Below are 24,056 nucleotides of genomic sequence, written 5' to 3'. Positions count from 1 at the left end.
GACCAAAAACAAAAAAAAATCCACTTAGTGTATTCCTTTTAAGATTTTAGGGTTTTGTTTGATCTGAGCCATTTGCTTGTGCATCTGGATAGACACAGCAGAGAGAATGGGAAGAAACTGGTTTTGTCCATGGTGTGGAGTATTCAATGGCTTCTAGAGAACACCATGCCTATCTACAGCCGTACCACCCTGAACACACCCAGTCTCAGCTGATCTCAGAAGCTAAGCAGGTTTGGACCTAGTTAGTACTTGGATGGGTGAACACTACACCCATCCCAAGCCCAGCTCCCACTAAGGCAATGCCGGATCCTCTCAAACCCTCACATTCTAGGAGAGGCAGTATGAACTCCATGGTGCAGGAGAGGGAACAGAATTAGAGATGACTAAAGTCACATGGCTGACAAGAGCCCAGGCTTAAACTCAGACACTTCTAGATCTCAAAATTCTCCGGTTTTCGGTTTAAGTGAACACCCTTGCTGTGATCAGCAGTCTTCAGCTGTCATTTGGATCTTTGGGAGAATTGCGAGCTTTGTGATCAAGAATCGTGGTTTCCAGTGTGTCCTTAAGATCTTCTACATTCTGAAAAGTGCCAGTCATTGCCAAGGGTATGACTGGAGCATCCACATGCTATGCATTAAAGCAGTTTCCTGCTGCCCCATCCTCTGACATTTAGAATTTTACAGCAGATAACACTGTTGAGGGCAAATGTATTTCTGTAGAACACTGATTTAATATCACAAGAGGGGTTTTTTCCTCTCTTAATCCCAATGCGTGTCTATAATTGTTTAGAGTTGTATTTGTAGCATCTTTCAGAGATTCTCTTTGTAGTTTCTGATTTTTGAAAGGAGCCCACTCTAAGACTGCCTAGTGTACAAGTGGCATACTTGAGGACTGGAACGAAGGGTCGGTATTTGGCTCATAGGTTAGGATGTCTGCATGCCATGCTGGAGTGTGTGGGCTTCGGCCCCCAGACTCTGCCAATGCTAATGTTCGCCATGGGAGGCAGTGCCTGATGGATCAAGCACGGGGATCCCTATCGCATGCATGAAAAACCTAGATGGAGTTGCACTCAGCCGGCTTCCACCTGGTCCAGGCCTGTCTGTTGCAGGTATTTGGGGAGTATGCTAGTGGATGCATCGCTTCTCGGCCTTTTGGCTAAGATCAAGTGTAGTATGCTACTGGATGGGTGATCTCTCTGTGTGTCTTTCTGGCCCTCTGACTTTAAAATAAATAAAAAGAAATTAGTTTTTAAAATTTTTTTAAAAACTAAACAAATGAATCCTTTTATCACCCAGAAGGTATCAACATTAAACTTTGGGTAATACCAAAGATGGTATGGTTTTAAAAATACCCCATTCTTTGCAAGCCCTTAACTCCATTTTCCCAGTGTTCTGGGTCCATCTTAACTGTGACTGAAGTCACCGAAGGGGATTTTATGGATAGCTGCTCTCAGCGGTTATTGAGGAAGCAAGGTCCCTCTATGGAGGACAGCATGTGGCTAGACTATGCTGGAAAGGGCAGTTTGAACTTCCTCTATCTATATATTCCTTAACTAAGCTGAGAACATGTGTTTGCTTTAAATAATGTTTAGGGTATATTTACTCTGTGATATAAAGAGAAGCACATACTTATTGTGGGGAATTTAAAAACCACAGAATAGAGAAGAGATATGCAAATCACTACTAAATCTGCTTCCACCACTCTTAACCTTTGGGCATATTTTCTTTTGATCTTTTTGGTTTCTTCCCTGTTGTTATTATCATTAGTGTTTATGATCATTATAATTATATATCTGGGAGTAGATAGAATATACAATTTTGCATCTGTTTTTTTTCAACATCATTTAGTTTCTTCAAAAACATGATTTTTATGACTGCATAATAGCCTGTAATGTGAGTATATCGTAATTTGTTTAGCCATATTCCAATTGATGGAATAGCTTAGGTGGTTTGGAGTTTTCACAATCAAGTTTTTAATCTCTGTAATATGCTTTTTACACAAATGGACATGGTTGGGTAGCCAATAGCATTTGGAAATTAATACATCAATAGAGAATATCTGCAAGTAATTTATTTTGCAAATGAATTAACTATGTGGAAAGAGTTGCATTTAGAAAGCTTGTGTCAAGCTTTGAGCCATGTCTGTCTGTACCATCTCTGTCTGCACGCACATACCCTACAATGCACCAAGCTACTATCAGTTTGTACTTAGTGATGGTATCTCCTCAACTCCAACATTCTCTAACTCTGACAAATGCTCTCTGCAGAGTGCTGAAAGTTGAGTAAATTTTATGGTGTGGTCTATTGCCAAAGATCACATTAAATCAGTCATTTTTGTATTGTAAGAAGGTTAATGTAGCTTTTTGAAGGATTCAGTATTGGACATCGGCTGGGTGAACAGGACATGTTCATGGCATAAGTGTCTTCCTTTCAGGGTAAGCAGAGATCAGAAAAGGGGGAAAGCAAGCCTGCCGGAGGAGGGTCAGCCAGGGAGAGTGAGGACATTGTGTTGCCAATAAGGATTCAGGACCTAAAGCCTCAGCCTTTGATGGGAACTATTCCTCTGGCAGGGGGAGCCCAGGACATTTGAGCACTGGAGGCGAGAGGATGGGTTTTGCTTTGGAAGACAGAGGCTCCAATGGGAAGGAGCAGAGAGGCCTGGACCGATGGACTCTGGGAGGCAAATCAGCAAAGAGAAGTGAACTGGTGTTAGCTGAACACCTCCTAAAAGTCAGACACCCATTTTCACCACCTGTGCCTAAACATGACAAAGTAAAGGCTTGCCCCAAGTCACAGGGCAGAACGTGATGAAGCTAGGTGCTGACCCTACACCTGAGGCTCGGACCCATTTGGCTGCACTGAATGGTACAGGGGCAGCACCTCCAGGGATGGAGGAAGTGTCCTTACCTTACATACAATGGAGGTGAACTTGGCAGCTGATGAGAAATGAGACCAGGAAGGACAGGGCTGGAAATGCCACTGAAACTGGGGAGGTGTGATACATCAAGACAACAATGACATCAGCATTGGTAAAAGATGAGCAGTTGTGAAGTAAAGATGAAGAATTGGATTTTAGAAGCTCAGAGTTAGAGGCACAAGCAGAAAACAAAAATGAGCATGTCTAGAAAGTCCTGAGAAACATGGAACAGAAGCCCAAGAGAAAATCTGTACTGCATAGACCCTATGCAAAGGCTCAGTGGCTAAATGCTTGCCTTGCAAGTGTCAGGATCCTACTTAGGCACCAGTTCATGTCCCAGCAGCCCCGCTTATGGCCTGGGAAAGCCTTAGGACCCTGTACCTGCATGGGAGACCTGGAAGAAGCTGACTCCTGGCTTTGGATCGGCTCAGCTCCAATCATTGCGATCACTTGGGGAGTGAACCAGTGGGTAGAAGATCTTTGTCTCTTCTTCTCCCTGTAAATCTGACTTTCCAGTAAAATAAATAAAACAAACAAACAACAACAAAAAAGATAAAGATTTAGGAGATATCTAATTCATAGAAACTTAGTTCTGTTTTAGAAATATTATGAATATATTTGAATGCAGCTGAAGTACACTTGAATATTGTGAATTTAGATAAAATTAAACTATGACCTTTCCATGAAGAGAATACTCTCTTGAAATTCTTTGGCGGGAAATAAGTTCCTAGAGCCAAAAGGAGCCGTGTTGCAGCTTCCTTCTAGGTCCAGAGTCTTGACATTCACGCCTTCTGAGCAGGCAGGACAATGAGTGGCCTGTACTTGGCCTTCTCCATCGCACCCAACTACCACCACTGGGAGGTACACAGATTTATGAAGTGCACTCAGAGTTCAGGGACCTTCCTATCTCTGTGTATCCAGTTCTACTCTAGCCAAGGTCATGAACCCCCTTTTCCTCTCCAGTGCAAGGATAGTGTCTCCAGAGCGTAGAAAGCCATCTTGAACGTGGCAATAGTTCAGGGCTGCTGGATGTACCATTGCAAGACGTGCAAACATGCCATGAGCTAGTCTCAAATAAGCAACTTGCCTATTGCTCTTTTAGAAATCACCTGGGAGAACAGAAGAGGCTAAAATCAGTATATAAACACCTTGCCTTAAATATTTCAGCTATCATGATTTGTTTTTTTAAAACCCACAATCCATTTAGTTCAGTCAAACACACCAACTCCTTTGGGAGGACAGAAAAAAAATTTTTTTCCCCTTTTTGTTCTGGATTTTTTACGTATCTGCCAATGACCTTGGCCTTGTTAGTGAGCACGTTGCTGGAGCAGGCTTCGATAATCTACCACCAAACAAACACAACATGGAAGATGGAGAGAGAGAGACTGGCGCACACAGGGCCAAAGGGGTGGGCATGCTTGTCTCTTGCAGAACCTGACATGAAGTACATAACAAGCATTTACTTAACAAAAGACCCAAAAGCAAAACACCAGCGAAACTCCAAAGTGACTGACTACACACGAAGCATGAAAAGGTTTCATGATGTGAGACACCTCAAGCAAACCACAGAAAATGAAAAACATTTAGAAGCATTCAAGGAGAGCCAGTCAGCATCCGTTCCCAACAAAACAAACAGGACAGCCTTTCTCATTGCCTGGGTGGAAGTGCACCGTGTATGTCGACCGAGCCTGGCACATGAGTGCATGCTCGGTGTCTGCTGCTCTCTTCTTTGCTAACTGACTATGACACTGTGGCCTCTTGCTTATGCTGGTTCTTACTGAGTGGGGTAGATGTGTCTCATTAACCTACAGAGATGTAAAGCTTCTGCTATGGATTAGATGTTGAGAGAGACATGGCCAAGGAATGAGGACAGCCCTAATCTTCCCAGCAAATGAATGACAGCACGAGACACTGCCAAACAATTGGAGGGGATGTGCAAGGGAACCCCAAGGCTTTCCAGACAAGCCGGCTTCTCAGGAAAGGGCTGGTGTCTCCCTTCTCTCAGGCTCCACTGTGTAGAATAATAGCTGGAGAGAGATGAAGCTTAGCAAACGCACCAATGTGTGGGTCAGTGAGTGAATGGGCATGCGCCGAGTGGGAGGGCTGGCCTGCAGGGATGCTTCCTGATGCGTGTTCCCTACAGACTGGGTGGTTCTGGGTAGAGGAGCTCCACAGAGGGTCAGAGGGGAGCGGGAGCTGAACTGAGCTGAGTGGGAAAAAAAGAAGGCTGTCTCTCACCCATAACCTCCTCACGCCCCATCTCTACCATGCATTGTTTCCTCCTTTCTCTTAAACAAGGTCCTTGCCGCAAATGTGCATGTCGGTGTGCCTTCAGCTTTGTGTGACTGCGTCTGAGTCCTACCTTCTGAACACTCCTATTTGCACTTACTCTGTGCCACCCTCTGACTTTCATTAGTCAGCTCTGCCATCCGCTCCGAATGGACCTGGGTGGGGCTTCTCTGGGTTTACAGGAGGCTCCGTTGTGTTGACTTGAATAAGATTCCAGCATGCGAAGGATAGGTTTCCTGAATTGGCAGATTTACCTCTTATTTGCATAAATGTATGCTGGGGGCTTTTTAAAAAAGATTTATTTATTATCTAATTTTTATTGGAAACTCAGATTTACAGAGAGAAGGAGAGATGGAGGGAAAGATCTTCCATCTGCTGGTTCATTCCCTCAGTCACCTCAATGATTTCAATGGCTGGAGCTGAGCTGATGCAAAGCTAGGAGCCTGGAGCCTCCTCTGGGTCTCCCACATGGGCGCAGGGTCCCAGAGCTTTGGGCTGTCCTCAACTGCTTTCCCAGGCCATAAGCAGGGAGCTGGATGGGAAGTAGGGTAGCCGGGACACATACCGGTACCCACATTGGGTCCTGGCACATACAAGGTGAGGACTTAAGCTACAAGGCTATCATTCAGGGCCCCACAAAGGTTTTTTTTTTTTTTAAGTCCTCCTTTATCTGCCTTTAGCTGTCGATCCAGTTCCTCTTTTTTTCTCTCCAGGAGGACTCTGGAATGCATAGTATTTGTCAAACACATTGGTTCCTTACCTCCCATTGAGCAGTGAAGTGGACTTGCAGTGAAAGTGCCCTTGCCCAAGTTGCAGGACAGTCTCCTGGCTGTAACGATGCGGAGCCCCATGCAGCCAGAAAGCACACTGTGGTGGGCACTGTGTTTCCTGCTGCTACCCCAATGCCTGGCACAAGCTTGGTGCTCAGCGAGTGTCTGCTGAAGGTCTCATGGCTTCATGTCTCAGCTGAGCTCAGCATCAGTGGCCATCGGCACAGTCTTGTCTTCTTTCCCTCTCCTGAAGTCTAAGCCTACCTGTCTGAGCCAGCCATTCATTTTCTCCTTTGCATCTCAGCCCTTACATGTTCGTATTTAAATTCTGTCTATGGTCCTTTATTTCTTGCTTCATGTACCATCTCAGGGAGTATAGGTACACATTTCCACAGCTTCAACTGTGTACTTCAAAGATCCATACTCCCAGTTCAAATCTTGCCCAAGCACTCATACACCCAGAGCCACAATGGGCACCCTAATTAGATGAGCATCAGGCACTTGACAAACTGAACTTGACATCTTCCTCTTCATCCATTCTTCCTTCCATCCCTCCCTCTAAAAAATATAACTGAACCAGATAGAACAACCTTCTGTGCTTGCTCTTGCTCTGTATCTTGGTCAAGGATAACTCTGTTATATATGCCAGAAACTGGGGGATCATCCAAGGCCCTTCCCCCTGCCTCATCCCTCCCACACTTGATCACTGAACCCTGAAGGGGTTCAGCTGATAATTCACCTGTTCCACTATCTCCTGCATTCAGCCTCTCATTCTTGACCTCTGCTATTGTACACGTTATCATCGTGCTCACCCCAAGAGCTGATCTTGCCTCTAGACTTTCTCTATCAGCCCTCCAGTCTACAGCATGGACACCCTTCTAGAGAAGGCAAACCTCTCTAAGGGTCTCTCCCCTGTTTACACTCCCTCTCTGGTTCAACGTGGCCTTCTGCAGGAGACTTAAGCTCCAAGGACAGCCAAGTTCCAGGTGGGTGACCGACCAAATGAATTTCTCATCTGAGACCTTTTACTCGAATAGAGTCGCCATTCTCTTCTCTCAGGCACTGCAGTGGGAAATTGCAGCATGCATTTAGTCCTTGGAGGAAAGAGTAGCTGGTTCACAAATCCTTCTTCATTCTGACAGATCACTGAGATCTGTTATGTGGCTCTAAGTCGCTAATTATTGTAATGAGGAGATGCTCCCCTAATGTAATAAGTACACATTCTCTCTTTTAATAAAATGTACATATTTCTTTGATGGGCAGATTACAGAAAGCAAGGGAGTGACAGAGTGATATCTTCCATTCACTGGTTCATTGCTCAAATGGCCACAAAGACCAAGACTGGACTGGGCTCAAACCAAGAGCCTAGAATTTCACTCAGGTCTTTCACATGGGTGTAGGGTCGCAAGGACTTAGGGTATCTTCCTCTGCTTTCCCAGGAGCATACACAGGGAGCTGGATCAGAAATGGAGCAGCTGGAATTGAAGCCCAGGCCCAAAAGCAAAGCTGGTGTCATAGGCTGTGACTTCACATGCCGTGGCACAGGACCAGGCCCAAGGCTTACTCTTTAGGTCCTTGCACTGTCAAGCCACAAAATCAGAACACAGAATTTCCCAGAATTACTGATTTTAAAGAAAAAATATCTCAGTGTGGAATTTCTCATGTTGTTTGCAAAGTCTGGTACTCCTTGAACTGCTAACTGCACCAATTGGGACGATCTTGATAACAATTACAGGCTCCATTGTGATCGTCCCCCTGATCTGTAGCCTGGCAGTCAACATGAAGGATCACTGCATTTGTGGTAGCTCTTTACAGTGCACAAAGGGCTTTGGTAGATCTAACTGGATCAATGATCCCAGAAAGCTTAAGAGCACAGTTCTTAAATGCGTGGGGCTTGGAGCCAGACCAGGTCTCTCAACTCCAATCTGTTGCTTCTAAGCTGCTGGCAAGTTCCTTAATCATGTCAATAGTATCCCACTGATGAAAGGAAGGAAGATTAAATATGATGATGTTGTAGAAATTGCCTGGTACATAAAAATGCTACCCTTATTAGCATGATTGCCAATACTATCATTCTAATCACAGATAGGACTTGTATATGGTCATCTATCACCAATTTATGGAACAGGCTTTATCTTATAACATTTCTGTCAAACTTCCTTCTATGTCCCTGGATGGCATCAATGGAACATCTCACAGATTTTTGAAACATTTGTTAGATAATGCGTAAGCTTTCGTGTGTAGGTATTGAAATTCAAGTCTGTTCTAATGTTAGAACTTTAGTTTTGTGTCTAATTTGAGTTTTCTCCTGTACCCAGCTTGTCCTTGGGACCTGAGTAAGTGAAGAAATCTGTTTACTCTACTCTTCCAGGTTAGCAATTCTTTCTAGTAGCCCTAGGCTTTTGGTTCTTGTAGGGGAGAGGAAGAAGAGAGCCCCAGGAAGTGGCCCAGGGAACCGAATTTTCCCCAGTGCTGCCTCAGATAGCAGAGCCTTGAAGGACACTTGAATGACTCCTTTGGAAATGTGTTGCAAGACTGGTCATGCACCTTTATCTACTGAGGTGACCAGGGCACCTTCTGGGCAACCTGATTCTACTCCCTTTTTGGGTGTTACCTCCTGCCTAGAGAGCTTTCTGTTGGAGTCATCTCTGAGACAGATAGTTTCCAAGGCACTTGAGTCCCCATTGGCATCTACTTGACCCACAGAAAGAGCTCAGGATCCTTCCCCCAGCCAGACTCCACAGGCATAGCTTTGTCTTGGCTCTGCTGTCACAAGCAGCTGCAACTATCTTCCTGCCTTATTGTTCAGATGACAGGTAGAGACCATCCCTTGTGTTCTGTGAATGCCATAGTGTCCACAGGCAGCACTGCAGGTGGTTCTCTCTAGACCCCTTTTCTTGGCTTGAGCTGGTGGTGCTGGTGATGGGCTTGCAGAATCTCCCAAGTGGGTTCAGGTGGTTGGGGGGTGGTGCACAGCTCACTGACACTTGAGAGACGTTGAGACACCTGCATTCTCCACTACCTCCCCATGTTCCTGGTCTCTTGGATATAAAACGAAAGTGGGAGCACAGTGCAAGCTGCACAGTGAGGTTGGGTCCCCTCCTAGCAAGGTCTACACAAGGTCAATACATCTGTTTGGAGCAAAATTGTCCCACAGAAATACATGATATATTTATTTAATCCATTATTATCCAAAACACTGTCACATGTAATCAGTGTAAATGATTATGAGATATTATGTAAAAGTTTATGCTCAATCTAACATCTGGTGCTCGTTTTACACTTACAGTATATCCTGATATAAGTGCTCAATAGCCATTTCACTTGTCCAGGATCTGTATGTGGCTAATGGCCATCCTATTGGGCACCACAGTTTTAGACTACGGAGAAAAGGGGGTTTTTCATCCCTCCTCAGCTGTGAGAGTTAAGACAATTTGAGTGCCCTGTATAATATATTCCAACCAGTAGGCTGAGAACCACCTCTCAAAAATGATCATCTAGCCTCAAGTTCACTATTTTGGTTGTTTCATATTGTTGTTGCGTGTACATTATTCAAACAGGAATTGCTGTGCTTTGTTCATGGTAATCTTAGTAGCTGAAAGGGAATTTGAAGCTAAGAAAATTACCATAGGCCTTCGTCGGAGCAGGATGTATAGTTTTCCAGGAGGGATCTTTGTGGTCATAAGTGACAACAGAATGTTGAGAAAGGAAAGAGTTTTGTTCAGAAATGTGCCCAGTGCCCATTTGGAAAAGCAAGACAAGCTCAAGATAGGGCCAAATCTCCATGGTCTGATTAAATAGAATACAAATCAGGCGCTTGGGTTCTCTTATACCAGTAAGAACAGAGGCATCACCTGGTGAAAGAACATCCTGATGAAATATTTTAAGAATCCTAAGAAATGCATCCCTAGAACCAACGTTATCTTTTCTGGCATTAAAAAGAAGAATTAAAGGGCAGACTTGATAGTTTATTTCAAAAAAGCTACTGGTAGGTAACAGTTGGCCAATGCCACACCAAACTATACCTGTCTTTATTTCCATTTTTCTCAAATTTTTCAAAGCACCCAGATATATATGCAGTATAGGAGTTATATAAAACCTGTATGTTACATTTCATTTAATATTCTATTATGAACTTTTCCCATGTCATTAAAATTCTCCCAAAGAATAATTTTAATAGCTGAGTACTATGTCATTACATTTCATTGACTGTGAAGTTCTCTTCTGGGGTTTGAGTTGGTGTGGAATATGGAATACACCGAGGGACGGGAAAGGGCACAGGCAGACCAAGACCCTGCCCACAGCTGCCTTTGAGGGCCATGTGACCTTGAGCAACTGAAATTGCCTTGTCTGGATTTCCAAAGTGAGAAAAATACATCTGTCTTACAGAGCCATCGGAAGGATGAATTGACCTCTTATGGAAATTGCCTGGACAGAGTCAATGGCCACTCCATGTGAATTCCTATTTATCTGCCCATTAGCTACTTTTTTCCCCCCTAAGTCTTTGCCATCAACCAGTTCTCCAGCACCTGCTACATTTGTCCTGATCTGTGTAGTGTCCTGCTAGGTACCTGGGTATCTAGAAGCTCTGTCTTCTGGTTGCTTTGTGGTGACTTTCCAGTAGCACATTCTTGCCCCATAATCTCCGATGTTTTTCCTCTTTGCGCTCAGGACAGCTGAGAACTGGCAGCGTCTCTTGGGTGGAGAGACGGATCGCAACAATTCAGCTTTTCATGAGCAGGGAGACAGCCAGCCAAGCTGGGTCTGCCCGGGTGCATCTGGTTGGATGAGCTGCATTTCCTTCTCATCGTGCCCTTCTGTGGTTTCTGCTGACGGCTGGGCAGCAGGGAGAAGGGAAGCATGCTCAGATTTTTTTTTTTTTTTTGGTTTGGAACTCTGCCTTTGGGTTTTATATTTTCCCCTAGTCTTTCTTCTCTTCAGGCACTATAGCTGCTGACCTAGCTTTCATCAGGCAAGTACGAATTTTGCAATTTGCCTTCCATTGTTTTGACAATGGATGTGATTAGGATATGGCAGCTTCACATAATATTCCTATTTATGGTGGCCCTCTAATCCGGAGGTAGCCCTGAAGAGGAAGAAGCCAGGAACCAGTCTCCTGACCCAAAAAAACAAGTTCTTTTTTCTACAGCACCTCCCCCTACTATCTCTTCTGAACTTGAGGGGAGAGAAGGTACAGTGTCATTGCTTCCGTAGCCTGCAGGGCAACAAACTCGATTCTGGAATGCAGACCCAGCAGATGTCTTTTTTTGTATTAATAAACAGCTATGTTGAATTGCTAAGTGCTTCTCAATTCTGACCTTAAAAAATATAGAGGAGAGAACCCCCAGCTTCCTGTCGAGATGGCCTTGGAGTCCCTGGAGGGGGCTGAATTGCAAACGTGCACTCTCTTGGCCCTGCGTTATCCCATTGTGCACACAGTTTTCGTATTCTAGCAGAAGGGGGTCGAGATCTTCTTTAGCAAATATTTGTTGAAAACCTGTTTATGTCAGACAACAGACTGGGGAAGATAGAATAAGCCAGACAAATGCAACCTTGAACAAGCTCCAATTTATTGGAGGGGGAGAGACACAGACAAAATAATTATACTAAGCTGTGGTAGTGTTGTGCCGGATTTTGAAATCCCCAGAAAATCATCCAGTCTGAAGTCGGTGTTAACGCATAAAGGCTGGGGGGCTGGAGGGGTGGGTTGCTGCAGCCATGCAGCAGGAACAACAGTGCAGAAAAAAGAGGGCACGAGGTTCAACAGCACAGGATTCTTATACATTTCAAGCTAATAATTACACAGTCATGATTGGTCACTTTAACTGTTACCTTTCAAAAAGAGCAAGTTGGCAAGCTTCTATTGGTGGGTTTGAAGCAAGCAACTTTCAAACGTACAAACTGATGAGCTCTGGGGCAGTGGGTCTTATCTAACACCTGCTTCCTGAGGAGTGGTCTGCCTACGTGACCTGCCAGGGGATTCTGATTCTGGGGAACCATCTAGAGAGGCAACAGTTGGGGATACAAGCGCCACCTCTGGGGAGCGGCTGCCGGGTATCACTTAGACTGTCAGACCTGGCGTTCACACAGCCCCCAACCAAGCAAGTAAGGCAGAATCACAAAAGCAGAAAACATCTAGGTTCTTCAGTAGTGGTATCAACCCAGTGCCACAGAAGCCCTGAGGACTAGATGCAGGTGTCTGCTCAAGAACCATGTAAGCTCCCCACAGTCACTGACTTTTTAAGGCAGCACATTAAGGGTGACAAGACACTTCGACTTCGCAGAAGGAACCTTAGGACTGCCATGTGGGCACAGAGCACAGTGTTGTAGACCAGGAGGGGGGCCCTGCAGCTTGTGATAGCTGGGATCCGGGTGCTTGCGGAGAGATGTTGGGCTGCTGTGAGGCCCTGGTCAGTGATCGAAGTTCCTCATCGGGCACTTTTGTCATGGAAACCCAAACATTGTTGTATTTTCTAGTAGAAATGATTGAGTGTAACTCCGTGTCAGCATTCACCCAACTTGCACACTAGAAGAAAGTCATGGGCCAGACCTTCACTGTGTCTGCTTTTTCAAAACAATGTCACAGAAGCCCTCCTGCCAGGGCGTCAGTCCTGCTCCGTGTCTCTTCCTGCTGGAGCCACGTAATGTTAGCAAGTCTGGAGAGCCATGGGCACCTCTGCCATTAGCTACAGCAGCCTCCAGCTGTTGTGGTCCTCAGAGGATAGGTGGCCTTGACACTGTAGAATACATCCAGCTCCACAGTGACAAATGAAAAAGTCAAGGCTGCACCATGGCCCGTCTGGCTCCCTGAAAGGCAAAGGGACAAGCTGCTTTGTCTAGGAACCAGACACGCCCCATCTGGTTATGTGGCTGCTGAAGTGCAAGGGATGTGGTGGGTGAAAAGAAGGAGCAACTTGAGTTGTAGCCCAGCACTGTGCCAGGGCCAAGCAGCTTCCGCATGTGTGTTAATTTCTTGAATCCTCTTCTTGAGTCTTTCAGCACTGTCATCATCTCCACTTAGAGATACGGGGATTGAGATCCAATTCTTGGACCCATTTGCTCCAGTCTATGCAGCAGTGTGTTCCAAGCCAGGATTAGAACATGGGCAGCCGCTCCCCAGAGTTGGTGCTTGTATCCCCAACTGTTGCCTCTCTAGATGGTTCCCCAGAATCAGAACCTCCCCTTTCCCCTTTGAGACAGTTTCCTGGCAGTGCTTTATCTCGGCATACTCCCTGTCCTTTGAGCCGATGAGTTGACCCTGGGCTGGAACACTCAAAGCTGATCCTGTTCTTGCGCTCCATACTCCCCAGGCTGACTGACCCCTAGAACCTGTCCTCACTCCTTGGACCCACCCTCCAGATAGAGACGGATCTATCAAGTCGTGGATGAATATCCGGCTTCTAGGGCAGCTCCTGATCTTACCCACAGGTAGCCAGGGCTATGTGCTCATCCCCTGCAAGGGAGAGCTTCCGATAAAACAGCTTCATGCAGAGCTGTGTGTGTAAAGCCGCAGAGGACCACGGCCGTGCTGGCTTCTGGCTGCAGAACAGCAAGCCAAGTTCCTATGCTGGGGCCGTTACTACCACGTGCCCCTTGCACCCTCCCTGCAAAGGCCAAGGCATGCTTACCCTCACCATCTCTGGGGTTTTTAAATTTAAAAAAGAAAGAAATGTTCAATAATTATTTTTTTTTGTGCAAGGTCTTTAAAGAGCAAACAGAAAGACTTATATATTTTCCTTTCCTTTTCACATATATATTTTCCTTCTCTAAGTACTGTTTATTTAAATGCACATATCCTGGCTTCCTGTGTAGGGTTGCAAGCAATACCTTTCAATTTAAATGTTAATACGAGTGTAAACTTCAAAATCAAAATTTTTCCATGAAAGAGAACTGCTTTTTCCTGGTTCTGGTTAAGGGTTCTATTTACCTTCCCTCCTCTCTGTCTCATTATCAACCTCCCTCCGCCCACTCCTTTCCACCTGCTGAACAGAATTCAAAAGGAGTTTAGCATGCACCTTCCTCACTTTAAAAAATTAGTTTCTTAAATGTTGGGTCCATGGATGTTGACAATAGACTCAAACCTAAGATGCTTTGTGAGGTTTGGCCTACGGAATCAGAGTCACCATCCGGGTGCTTTCCGAAGGGATTAGACAAGCTGTGCATTCGCCTAAAGCTTCACAGTTAGGCCAAGTAGGTTTTCTCCTCTTTTTTCCTCTTTTCTTTTTTGCTCAAAAAGCAGGAAGAGATGGTGGGGGGAATACAAGCCTTGTAAGCTCCTGAGTACCACAGACTGCTGTTTTTAACTCCTCAACAGAGAAGATTGACACTTAGGTTAATGCAGATGGGCAGGAGTGGAGCCCTCTGTATGCGGGACGTTCTATAGGCAACGGCCGTTGAGACTAAAGGAAGTGCAAATAAAAAGCTATGGAGATTTAAAGGCAATGGAAATGATGCATTGTAATGTCTTTACGTTTAAATATGGGATAATCAGGGCCTTGAAGCATTTCACGGAAAATGTGTTTTGCTTTCATTCTAGAAAGACTATGCATAGATTATAATATTTTTGCACCAAAATCAATTTATCTTTTAATTGCATTTTCCACAAACTTTTTGAAGTACCTGCATGATGATTTTCTGGAGGGCTTCACCAAGGAGCTTTGTGCTAGAAGATGATACCCTGGTCCCTCCCTCTTGCTTTGCTTGCTTTTGCTCTCCTCCACTTCATTATTCAGCATCATCATTTTATCCTGCTTTGCATTTTATTAGCCTAAGCCTCTCTTAATGTAGGATAGAAACATTAATATCTTAATTAATATTGAATTTATAATATAAATTTCCTGGGTTTTGATGCTCTAATCTTATTTCGGGGCATCGTGTTGATTGTTTTTAGCCTGGACTGTCTTATTTCATGTAAGCAGCACCTTCCTGCTATTTGCTCCCCGGGGACATTAATCAGGATTGGGGCTCTTTTCTTCTCCCTGCAGTTTCTCTCCCTAAAGTTGTCCTCAACCATGCTTAGCCTGTCTGCTACATTCACCAGTCGGGCACTGAGGAGCTTCCTGAGGAAGTAGGTGAATGCCAAGTTCACATGGGATTTTGCTGTAGGGTGGTCCGAGGGGCCTTTTAGGAGCCAGACCAGGAGACAGTGTCTCTAGTCTCTGTTCTACATGGGCATCTCAAAAAGTCATTTCTCCTCATCCAGGCCAGAGAGCAAAGCTTGGCGACCAACTCCAGCAAGCCGCCCAGGAGTGGCCTAGGGATCTCTCCCACGTGCAGCACCAGTAGGCAGTCCGTGCGGAGTCAGTCGCAGATTCTGGGCATCGTAGCGTGCTTGGATACAGCATCCAGTCCTGCCTTTACCTGGGCCTGCTGCCTTTCAACACACCCAGGACTGGGCAAGATCATCAAGCAATCTGATGCCTTCTCAGATAACTTCCACTAAAATCATTTCCCTTCGCCCCTGCTTAACTGCTTGACTCAAAGGGACCTGTTGGTGCCACACCAGCATCCTGTGTGAGTACGTGGCCACTGGTTCAAGTCCCAGTTACTCCTCTTCTCATTCATCTCCATGCTAATGTACCTGGGAGAGCAAAGGAAGCTAGCCAGAGTGCTTGAGTTCCCAGCACTCATGTGGGAGACCCAAATGTAGTTCCCAGGCTCCTGGCTTCAGCCTGGCTCAGCCACAACTCTGTGACCATTTGGGAACTGAATCAGCGAATGGAACATCTCAGTCTCACTCCTTCTGTCTTTCTTTAACTCCTCCTTTCAAAAATAATAAATAAATCATTAAAGACAAATCGAAGTGACCTGCAGGTGCCACCTCACACACCTCTGGAGCACTCTACGGGTTGGCTGTTGGCTGCACTGAGGCCGGCTTCGGACATGGTTTTTGCTAAATCTAATTACACCGTCCATTGGCTCTGTAGTGCTGCCTTTTACTGTTGTCATTGTCTCTATTCCTAATCTCCTCTTCCTATAGATTTCTATCTCCTAAAAAAAAAAGCTCTCAGCCATTATGCTGCCTTTATTATGGGAGGAAGAAATGCTTCAGTCTGGTTTATAACCATTATTTTCCCACATAACTGAATAATGCAACTCATTCTTCTTCCAGTTGACTGGTTTTGAGACTGTCAATCAACTGCTTAACTTTCACGGACCCTGCCTTCCTACCTATAAAATTAGGATATTTGTTATTGCAGCTTCGCTGAGCTCCCACAGATGCCTCAAGACAAAACAGCCAGCTGTTCATTCACAGCTCAGGCAAATTCAGGTGCACAGGGTGATGGGAAAATCCCCCTGGGTCAATGAAATTGCACAAGTAGGACTTCTGGCTCTTATGCCCATTTCCAGATGACAGCTTAGCACAACCCACAGCCTCTGAGGACGAAGCCCTTCTGCAGACAGCCAGGTGTCCTGAATTCGCAAGAGAGGGCAACAGCCGCTCCCCACCTGGGCCCACCTGGGGCCAAAGGACTGATGTCTAACTGGGAACTTGCTCCCAGTTATTCGGTTATTCCCTTGGCTTCTCTCCTGTTCTGCCTTTGTCCCGTTTTCAAAACACCTTGCTCTCATCCTCCAAGCAGTTGTCACAGTCCCTCCTATTCTGATTTGCATTTTCCTGCCCAGCCCACTTTCCCACCTTGGCTGAAGTGGACACACCTTTAGTGGCCCATTATCCATGGCATCCCCAGGCAGCAGTTTGGCTGCCACGCTCCTACAGAGCCAGGCAGGGGAAGTGCAGACCTATTCCTGAGAGTCAGCCCAGCCACAGGGGAGGCTCACCAGGGTTGCCTGCTGCCTGCCCGAGGAGGACCCGATTGCTCCTAGAAATGCTCCATGCACTCCAAAGGGAAGGGCAGACCCCTAAAGGGAAATGCCCCTTGACGTTGAAAATAAGCTGGTCTTTGTTTGTTTTAAAGGTTTATTTATTTCATTGGAAAGTCAGAAATACAGAGAGGAGGAGAGAAAGATCAAAAGATCTTCTGTCTGCTGACTCACTCCCCAAATGGCAGCAACAGCCAGAACTGAGCCAATCTGAAGCCAGGAGCCAGGAGACTCCTCTGGGTTTCCCATGTAGGTACAGGGTCCCAAGGCCTTGGGCCATCCTCAGTTGCCTTCCCAGGCCACAAGCAGAGTGCTGGATGGGAAGCAGAGCTGCCAGGACACACTCCAGCACCCACATGGGATTCTGGCACATGTAAGGCGAGGACTTCAGCCGCCAGGTCTCTGCGCTGGGCCCTAAACGGGTCTCTTTTTCTGCTTTCCACCACCTCCTTGTCCTGGAAGACAGTGGAAAGAAGAAGCATCAGGTGCAAAGCGTATCCCACTTCCAGGAAATACTCCATCTGGATACCTAGGCCCAGGGGAACTTGTCTCCACAAAGGAGGTGAATCATGCCTCCTCCACTTGAGTCCCTTGCCGCGATGAAGGAGCGAAGACATGACAGCTGGTGGCAGTGGAGAGAAGTCTAGGGAGAGGGCAGCAGGACAGCCATAGGTGCGTCAACAAAAAGTGGCACTGGCCCCTGGAGGGGGAGGGGAGTCATAAGGGATTCTTCCCGGATCCTGAGCTGCCTGTGGCTGACTGTGCAGGAAGCGTGGCTCACGAGCTGGTATTGTAATCAGACGCCGCTTTCACCACAAAGTTTCATCTGATCCATTTGGGGACGGGAGCAGTCTGTGTAGTGCTGCATGACAATTAGGTGTCCTTGGCCATCCCCGGAAGGGACTATGGTAAGAGTGGCTTCAGTGTGGCTGGGACACACACGTAATGGAAGACATGGACACCAGCATGCCACACTCTACCTCTCAACTGCTATGCCTTCCTCTGCAGGCCCTTCCTCCACCTGTGCCCTGTGTCCTTGCCTGCTCTCTGGCCAGTGCAGTGGCTGCTGGTGTTTGACCTTCAAAATCAGGATAAGAATAAAGGACCAGATACTGTGGCAGACGGGGTTCCAAGGCAAATGGTGCCCCTAATACATTTGTGTGTTATGCGTGGTTCCCATCAGGGAGGGTGGCCAGAGAAAGAGAAAGGAGCCCAGGGACTTGGAGCTGTGCAGTTTCCATGGGCGATCCATTCCGCAGGGGTGAGAATGGAGTGACGGCAATGGCAGCTATGCTCTCCTGGGATACCCAAGTGCTATGTTTTGGGGATCCTCCACCCTCAATCTCCACTCCTTCCTGCCGAAAGGACAATGCCCCTGGAGTCCTCCAGGCTGCCATGTAAGTCCCCAGTGGGGCATGGACCCCTGGGGAGAGGTCAGACTGATGCTTAGATGTTGGATGCTGTTTGGGCTGGCACTCAACAGGCTCTGCTGTAAGCAGGTGGAAAGACACCTGGGAGCTGCCCATGGCACTGGGCAGGATAGAAGGATGGACGGTGTGGCTGGGTGGGATATTCCCCAGGAGGAAGGCCGAGACCTGCAAAAGGAGTACAGGGTGAGAAAAGTGTGCCCTGAGAAGATGGGGTGGGGCTAGGAAATGGGGGCAGGGTGGGGCATGTGAGAGAATTCTGGCTGCTTCTGGGTGCTGAGGGCAGGGATGGGAACTAGGCAGGAAGCCGTGCCCAGCAAGATGCTGAGTGGCTGACGGAGACGTGAGAGCAGCTCTGCCCTCTCCCTCCTGCTAAAAATACTGCCTTTCCAGACAATTCCTTCCTTCCTGAACCGCTGCAGCTTTGTCTGCCAGTCAGGGAGGCGCAGAGCAAGGGAAGGGCCTGATGGCAAGGTGGAGAGGCTCACGGGTAACTGAGAAAGGGGTGTGCTCTGGGGGGCTCACCTGAGAGCAGAAAGTGTGGCTCCCCAACCCTGCAGCCCCCCCCATCACCATGCAAAGAGGCACAGAAAACCAACACTGCCCCCAGCCAGCAGCCATCTCCCCACACTCAACCACTGAGACCAGAATACCCTGGCTAGAAGGAAAGAAGGGAGTGTCAGGCAGGTGCAGTGGTTAGAAATTGAGTTCCTATTCTTCCACTTAATAGCTGTGTGTCTTTGAGCAAACCATTCCATTTGCAAGTAGGGATAAGGACAGATCTATCTCAGCAGGTCGCATTAGTTGCATGAGAAGAACAGCACCATGCCTGGGCCAAAGTGATGATAGAGAGATGAGAACTGCATCCCAATGATCTCTCATGGCCATGGGAGTCCAGCTGTCCTGTGTTTATGCGCATGGGGACAGAGTCTATTGGAGGCTCTCTCCATCTCTCCCCAGGACCCTTGGTTGTGTCAGCCTGTCTGAGCTGGGCAGGTTGCTTCTTGCCCCTGCCACACCCTCCTCTCCCCTCTCTGCCCTGACACCCAGGCTCTGATGCTGACTGCTGCCTGCCTGCTTCCCCACAGACCTGCGCAGAATGACGGCTGGCTTCATGGGCATGGCGGTGGCCATCATCCTCTTCGGCTGGATCATCGGTGTGCTGGGCTGCTGCTGGGACCGAGGCCTTATGCAGTATGTGGCAGGGCTTCTCTTCCTCATGGGAGGTAAGACCCCAGGTTGGCAGGGCATGGGGTGAGATGGGGACGCAGGCAAAGGCCATTGTTGTTGGGATTTTATGAGAATGACGAGAGACCACAGTAAATGGGCCATGGCTTGGCTGGACTCTTTCTCAAATGCCATCTTAGCTACTTGCTACTGTGCAACTATTGGGGATACAGACCTGGAGTAGTCTGGAGGGGATGGATCTGACTGGTAAGGAAGAGAGACCCTTGTCAAAAGGATGATGAGATTCCATTATGGCAGATAGAGATCATATACACAGATGGTGATCAGGCATTTTATGTGTATGTGCTTTGGGGTGCAAGAAGGCAACGCTCTCTGGGCTATGGCCCCTCTAAAAATCTATTCTTCACCCTGACTTAGAGACCTTAATGCCTCTCTTGTGTCAAATAAGGCATTCCAAAACCAAAGCAGAGCTAGTGGGACAGGACTCCTCCTACCTGCGGCACTCTATTCCTGCCGTGGCCAGGGAACCAATACAGGGCCCCTTTACAGGGTTTGCATGTCAGGATAAGTCCAGAGCAGGACAGGAACAGATCCACTGATGCCTCCTGTTTGCCCACTAGAGCTGAAATATGCTTTTCAGTCTCCTGGCTTAAGCCTCAGTCCAGACCCAGGGGCACCATGGGACTGTGTCTATACCAGTCTGGTCCTTAGAGGAAAATAAATACATGAATTAATGTTGGTGAGTGGGGTGGAGGGGGATGTGAACTTGGGCAAAGGGAATCCGAAGTATCCAATGTCAGTTGGACTGCATACCCCATCTCTGGCCCCTTTTGTGAGAGTCTAGGTCCTGGGCTTCTGAGCAGAGGTAAGAGGTGGCATAGTGGGGCTCTGCTGATTTTTGGTCTACAGGGCAGGTTAGGCAAAGGGGAAGCTTGATCCTCTGGGTGCGCCAGCAAGTTCTGGCAGGTGGGATGGGAAGAGACCATAGGGCTTGGCCTCATGCTTGAAGGCTTGCCCTGTTCCCTAGAAGCACTGCCTTTCTGTTCCTGAAACTAGTGTGGGTCCCGCAAGAAGCATGCACCTGTCCCCACCCACCAAGCTCTGCCTCCCCGGAAGTCAAGATCATCCCTTGCCAGAGATGCAGCCTTAGGGGCCTCACACTTGTAGTTGGAACACAGGTTCTGGGGGAGGGATGGGAATGTGGAGATTCTCCCTGGCTGTCCCCACACCTCTCCAGGTCTCCTATGCAGACAGGGCTGGAGGCTGGCCAGACCATCCTGGCTTCCCTGTGCTACCCTGTGGCCTTCAGTGAAGCCAGCCAGCAGACCAGCCGAATGATCTCACGCTCTATTTCAGCGGTGGAATCCTTTCTGTTTCCCCTTGGAGTCCCAGTGCTTATGTGAACCGCAGATTGTGAAAAGATAAAAGTGAAACAGCTCGTTTGTACTGTGGGCTCTCTCTAAGACTCCTGGAAGTACAAAGACCAGCCCCGCTCCAGCAAGGCTTTCCTAAGGCTCCGGAGAGTCTCCCAGGAAGGCAGGAAAAGCTGAGCAAACAGGCTTCAGGCTGAACAAGAATCTGGCAAGCCTTCCTCCTGGGCCTCTTCCTTTCATCTCCACCCTTGTGCTGGCATCTGTGACTCCTGGGCACATTCTCTCCTACATCAGTCTTCACGCCCGGGCGCTGAGGCTTCGGGACCTTTCAACTCTTTGCAGACTTCCCTCCGGACTGCTTGAATTGGCTTCCAGAAGAAAAGCGAGTGTGATTGGCCTCTTCACCCTCTCCAGCCCAGCAATGTACCACTGTGCCAGACAGGCCAGAATTGAGTGGCAGTGGCTAGGCCCATCGTTGCAGTCACCAGGGAAGGGGGTTTCAATGGGGTAATATGTAACACCCATCTGAAACCTGGAGTACACAGGCTCCCAGAGGTGAAGGGGTAGACAGTGAGAGGAGGTACCTGGAGCCCCAGCTTCTGACTGCTGAGGCACCTGTTAGACCCTTGGGGCTCAGGGGAAAATAATCTGAAAGACTTAGTTTACATGGGAACCTGAGGCTCTTCCCTGCATGGTGAATGGGAGGGAGCTTTGTTCACCCTTTGCCCAGGTAATGGTTTTCCACCATAAGACTTTCAAATAATCTTTACATGCAGCCAGAGGGGAGAACCAATGGAACAGATGAACTTTAAAGTTCTTCCCACCTCTCATTTTTCCTGGTCTTGGAGATGAACTTGACCACGGAGCCTTCTTTTTCTGCTGGTAGCTTCCTTGACTTGTGGATGCTCTCAGACCAGGTACCAACAGAAGCCAGTCCCTGTTGATGCCTTGATTTGGGATCCTTTTTTGGGGAAGACGAAGCCTGGGCTGGACACAGTCATGGGAGTCCGGAAGCCCAGGGCAGCTGCCACCTGCTGACCTGTGAGCTTAGTTTAGAATGGAAGCTCTTTCCCCTGTCCCTGCTCAGCAGAGGGAGTTAAACTAACCTGAGGGTTGAGGTGCCAACCCAGAAATGACACCTTGACTTCCAGAGTCCCCTGTATTCAAGAGACACTTCAACATCACCCTACCCAGAGCCTAACCAATCCTTGCTGTCTTGAGATCAATCTTCTGGGGTTGACCAATTGAACTTGGTTGACCAATTGAACTTGGAGTGTCGATCACCTGTGACAACTACTTCTGAACATGACAAAGCAATCATTCATTCAAATCACAGCTATTTTCTGCAAGGTAGGACCAAAAGACCCCGCTGCCTTTGCTGTCAGTATAGGGCTTGCAGGATTTTATAACTGGGTACAGAGAGGTGCCCAAGCAGTTTCATCAGCTCTAAGACAAGCTAGTAGGGACCACCAGGCAACTATTATCTTGTACAGAGCTGACCAGGGCTGGGTGCAGTGATCAGGTGGAAGAGGAGAAGGCAGAGAACCTGAGAAAGATACAATTGAAAAATGGAGCTTCCACTGACGGTAGATGGAACCATCAAAGCCAACATTAAAGTGGGAGAATTGTATTCATCCCTTTTGTTTCCATGTGAAGGAAGATGGCCTGCAGAGGGCGCTCCCTGTTCCAATTTTCACAATTTCCAGGTTAAAGAGGGGGTATCCTGCACCCTCAGAGATAACTGAAAACAAACGGTTTAATTAACATTCAACCCAGAGGAAATGCTTAATTAAGTGGGCAGCTTTGTCAGGCCAGGAGGCTAGGGGTGGCTGATGGGATACAGTTACCCTTTTGGCAAGGCCTCCAGGGGAGGATATCACCCGGACTGGCACAGGCACCATTTGGGTGCCAGCCACTGTCTCGATGAATCATCATTGATATTCAGAAGCTCAGGAACAAGATGACATGCAGGAGAGACTGCATGGCAAGGGAGCCGGCGGCTGCTCTGACTGCTGTGGGTCCCTTGTGGGATGCGCCTCAGAGCCATGGTGTGGACATGAGTGTGAGCATCTCAGTCCAAGGCCACACCATCACGACCCCTCTCCCACCTCCTGGGGAATGCACCCATCATCTGTTCCACTCAGGCCCACGTTCCAGCTGGAGCCCCTCCTTAGCTACCCCCACCTCTACTCTGCCGCCATGCACTCAGCCCTGACCCAAGCAGGTACATAGTTTTTGAAATTGTGAATCCTACGTGTCACTCATTCACTCTCAGTGGTTCACTGGCTCCTAGATGAACTTCAAGGAAAATCCAAATTCCACCTCCTTCCTTAGAAGCCCTGTATACTCTACTTCTCTCACCTTTCCCGTTCCTTTGCCTGCTCCTTCTCCCTCCAAGCATGCCAGCTCCTCCTCTGGCCTGGAACACATGTTTCCCTTCAAAGCCCTGGAATGAGTCAATCCCTTTGATGGTAGAACTTTCTCTGAAGTGCCCCATGAATGAATCTTTCCAAGGATTCAGATTCCAGCTCAGCTATTCCCCAGAAGGAGCTTCCTTGGCCACCCAATTTAACGAGGCCCCTGGGGGCATACCTGTTTCTCTTGGAAAAGTTTGTGCTGTTGTGTTTTGGTTGATTTTTTTTTTTTTTTAGCAGCTTAAACCAAAAGTCATTTACTATCTCTCCTGAATCAGAATTCCAGGTATATCTTATCTGGTTGTTGTTGTTGAGAGCCTCATGAAGCTCTGATAAAGGTGCTGGCTGGGACGGGTTCTTATCCCAAGTCAGAGACCCACTTCCTAGATCAGGATGTTATAGGCAAAACCCCCTGGCTGGCAGGTATAGATTCATGGAAGCCTGCTTAGCCACGGCTAGCAAGAGACACAATATTTGACCTCTGCACTCCCTCTAGGCTGTTTAAATAAATCTTATTCTTAGGACAGTTTTGTTTTTAATGGAAAGGCAGATTTACAGAGAGGAGAAACAGAAAGATCTTCCATCCACACACTCACTCCCTAAGTGGCTGCAACAACGGGAGCTGAGCTGATCTGAAGCCAGGAGCCAGGATCTTCTTCCAGGTCTCCCACATGAATGCAGGGTCATCCTCGATTTCTTTCCCAGGCCATAAGCAGGGAGCTAGGTGGGAAGTGAGCAGCTGGGACATGAACCATATGGGCCCACGGTGCTTGCAAGACAAGGATTTAGACACTGAGCCATCATACTGGACCCAGGATAGTTTTCAATATCTAGAAAAACTGAAAAGATAGTGAA

At 47.5% G+C, this 24,056-nt stretch overlaps 1 protein-coding gene, 1 non-coding gene and 1 pseudogene across 2 annotated transcripts in view; all 3 read left to right on the top strand.

The window, feature by feature from the left end:
• The window catches only part of TMEM178B (transmembrane protein 178B), a 312,133-nt gene that overhangs the window by 266,094 nt on the left and 21,983 nt on the right, over positions 1 to 24,056 (top strand). Inside the window, exon 3 of the mRNA XM_041002210.1 lies at positions 19,315 to 19,452. Within this exon, the coding sequence (XP_040858144.1) occupies positions 19,315 to 19,452 (138 nt within the window). The remainder of the gene's footprint in view (positions 1 to 19,314; positions 19,453 to 24,056) is intronic.
• Positions 1,136 to 1,317, top strand: LOC121171029. Its single transcript, XR_005886081.1, has one exon. It is a non-coding gene; the product is annotated as a U2 spliceosomal RNA (small nuclear RNA).
• Positions 3,724 to 9,971, top strand: LOC121170974 (annotated as a pseudogene).

Source organism: Ochotona curzoniae, unplaced genomic scaffold (assembly GCF_017591425.1).
Source record: "Ochotona curzoniae isolate NIBS_2020 unplaced genomic scaffold, NIBS_Ocur_1.0 scaffold_2476, whole genome shotgun sequence".
NCBI lineage: Eukaryota > Metazoa > Chordata > Mammalia > Lagomorpha > Ochotonidae > Ochotona > Ochotona curzoniae.
Note: the sequence above shows the minus strand (reverse complement) of the source record. Positions and strands in the feature narration are given on the sequence as shown.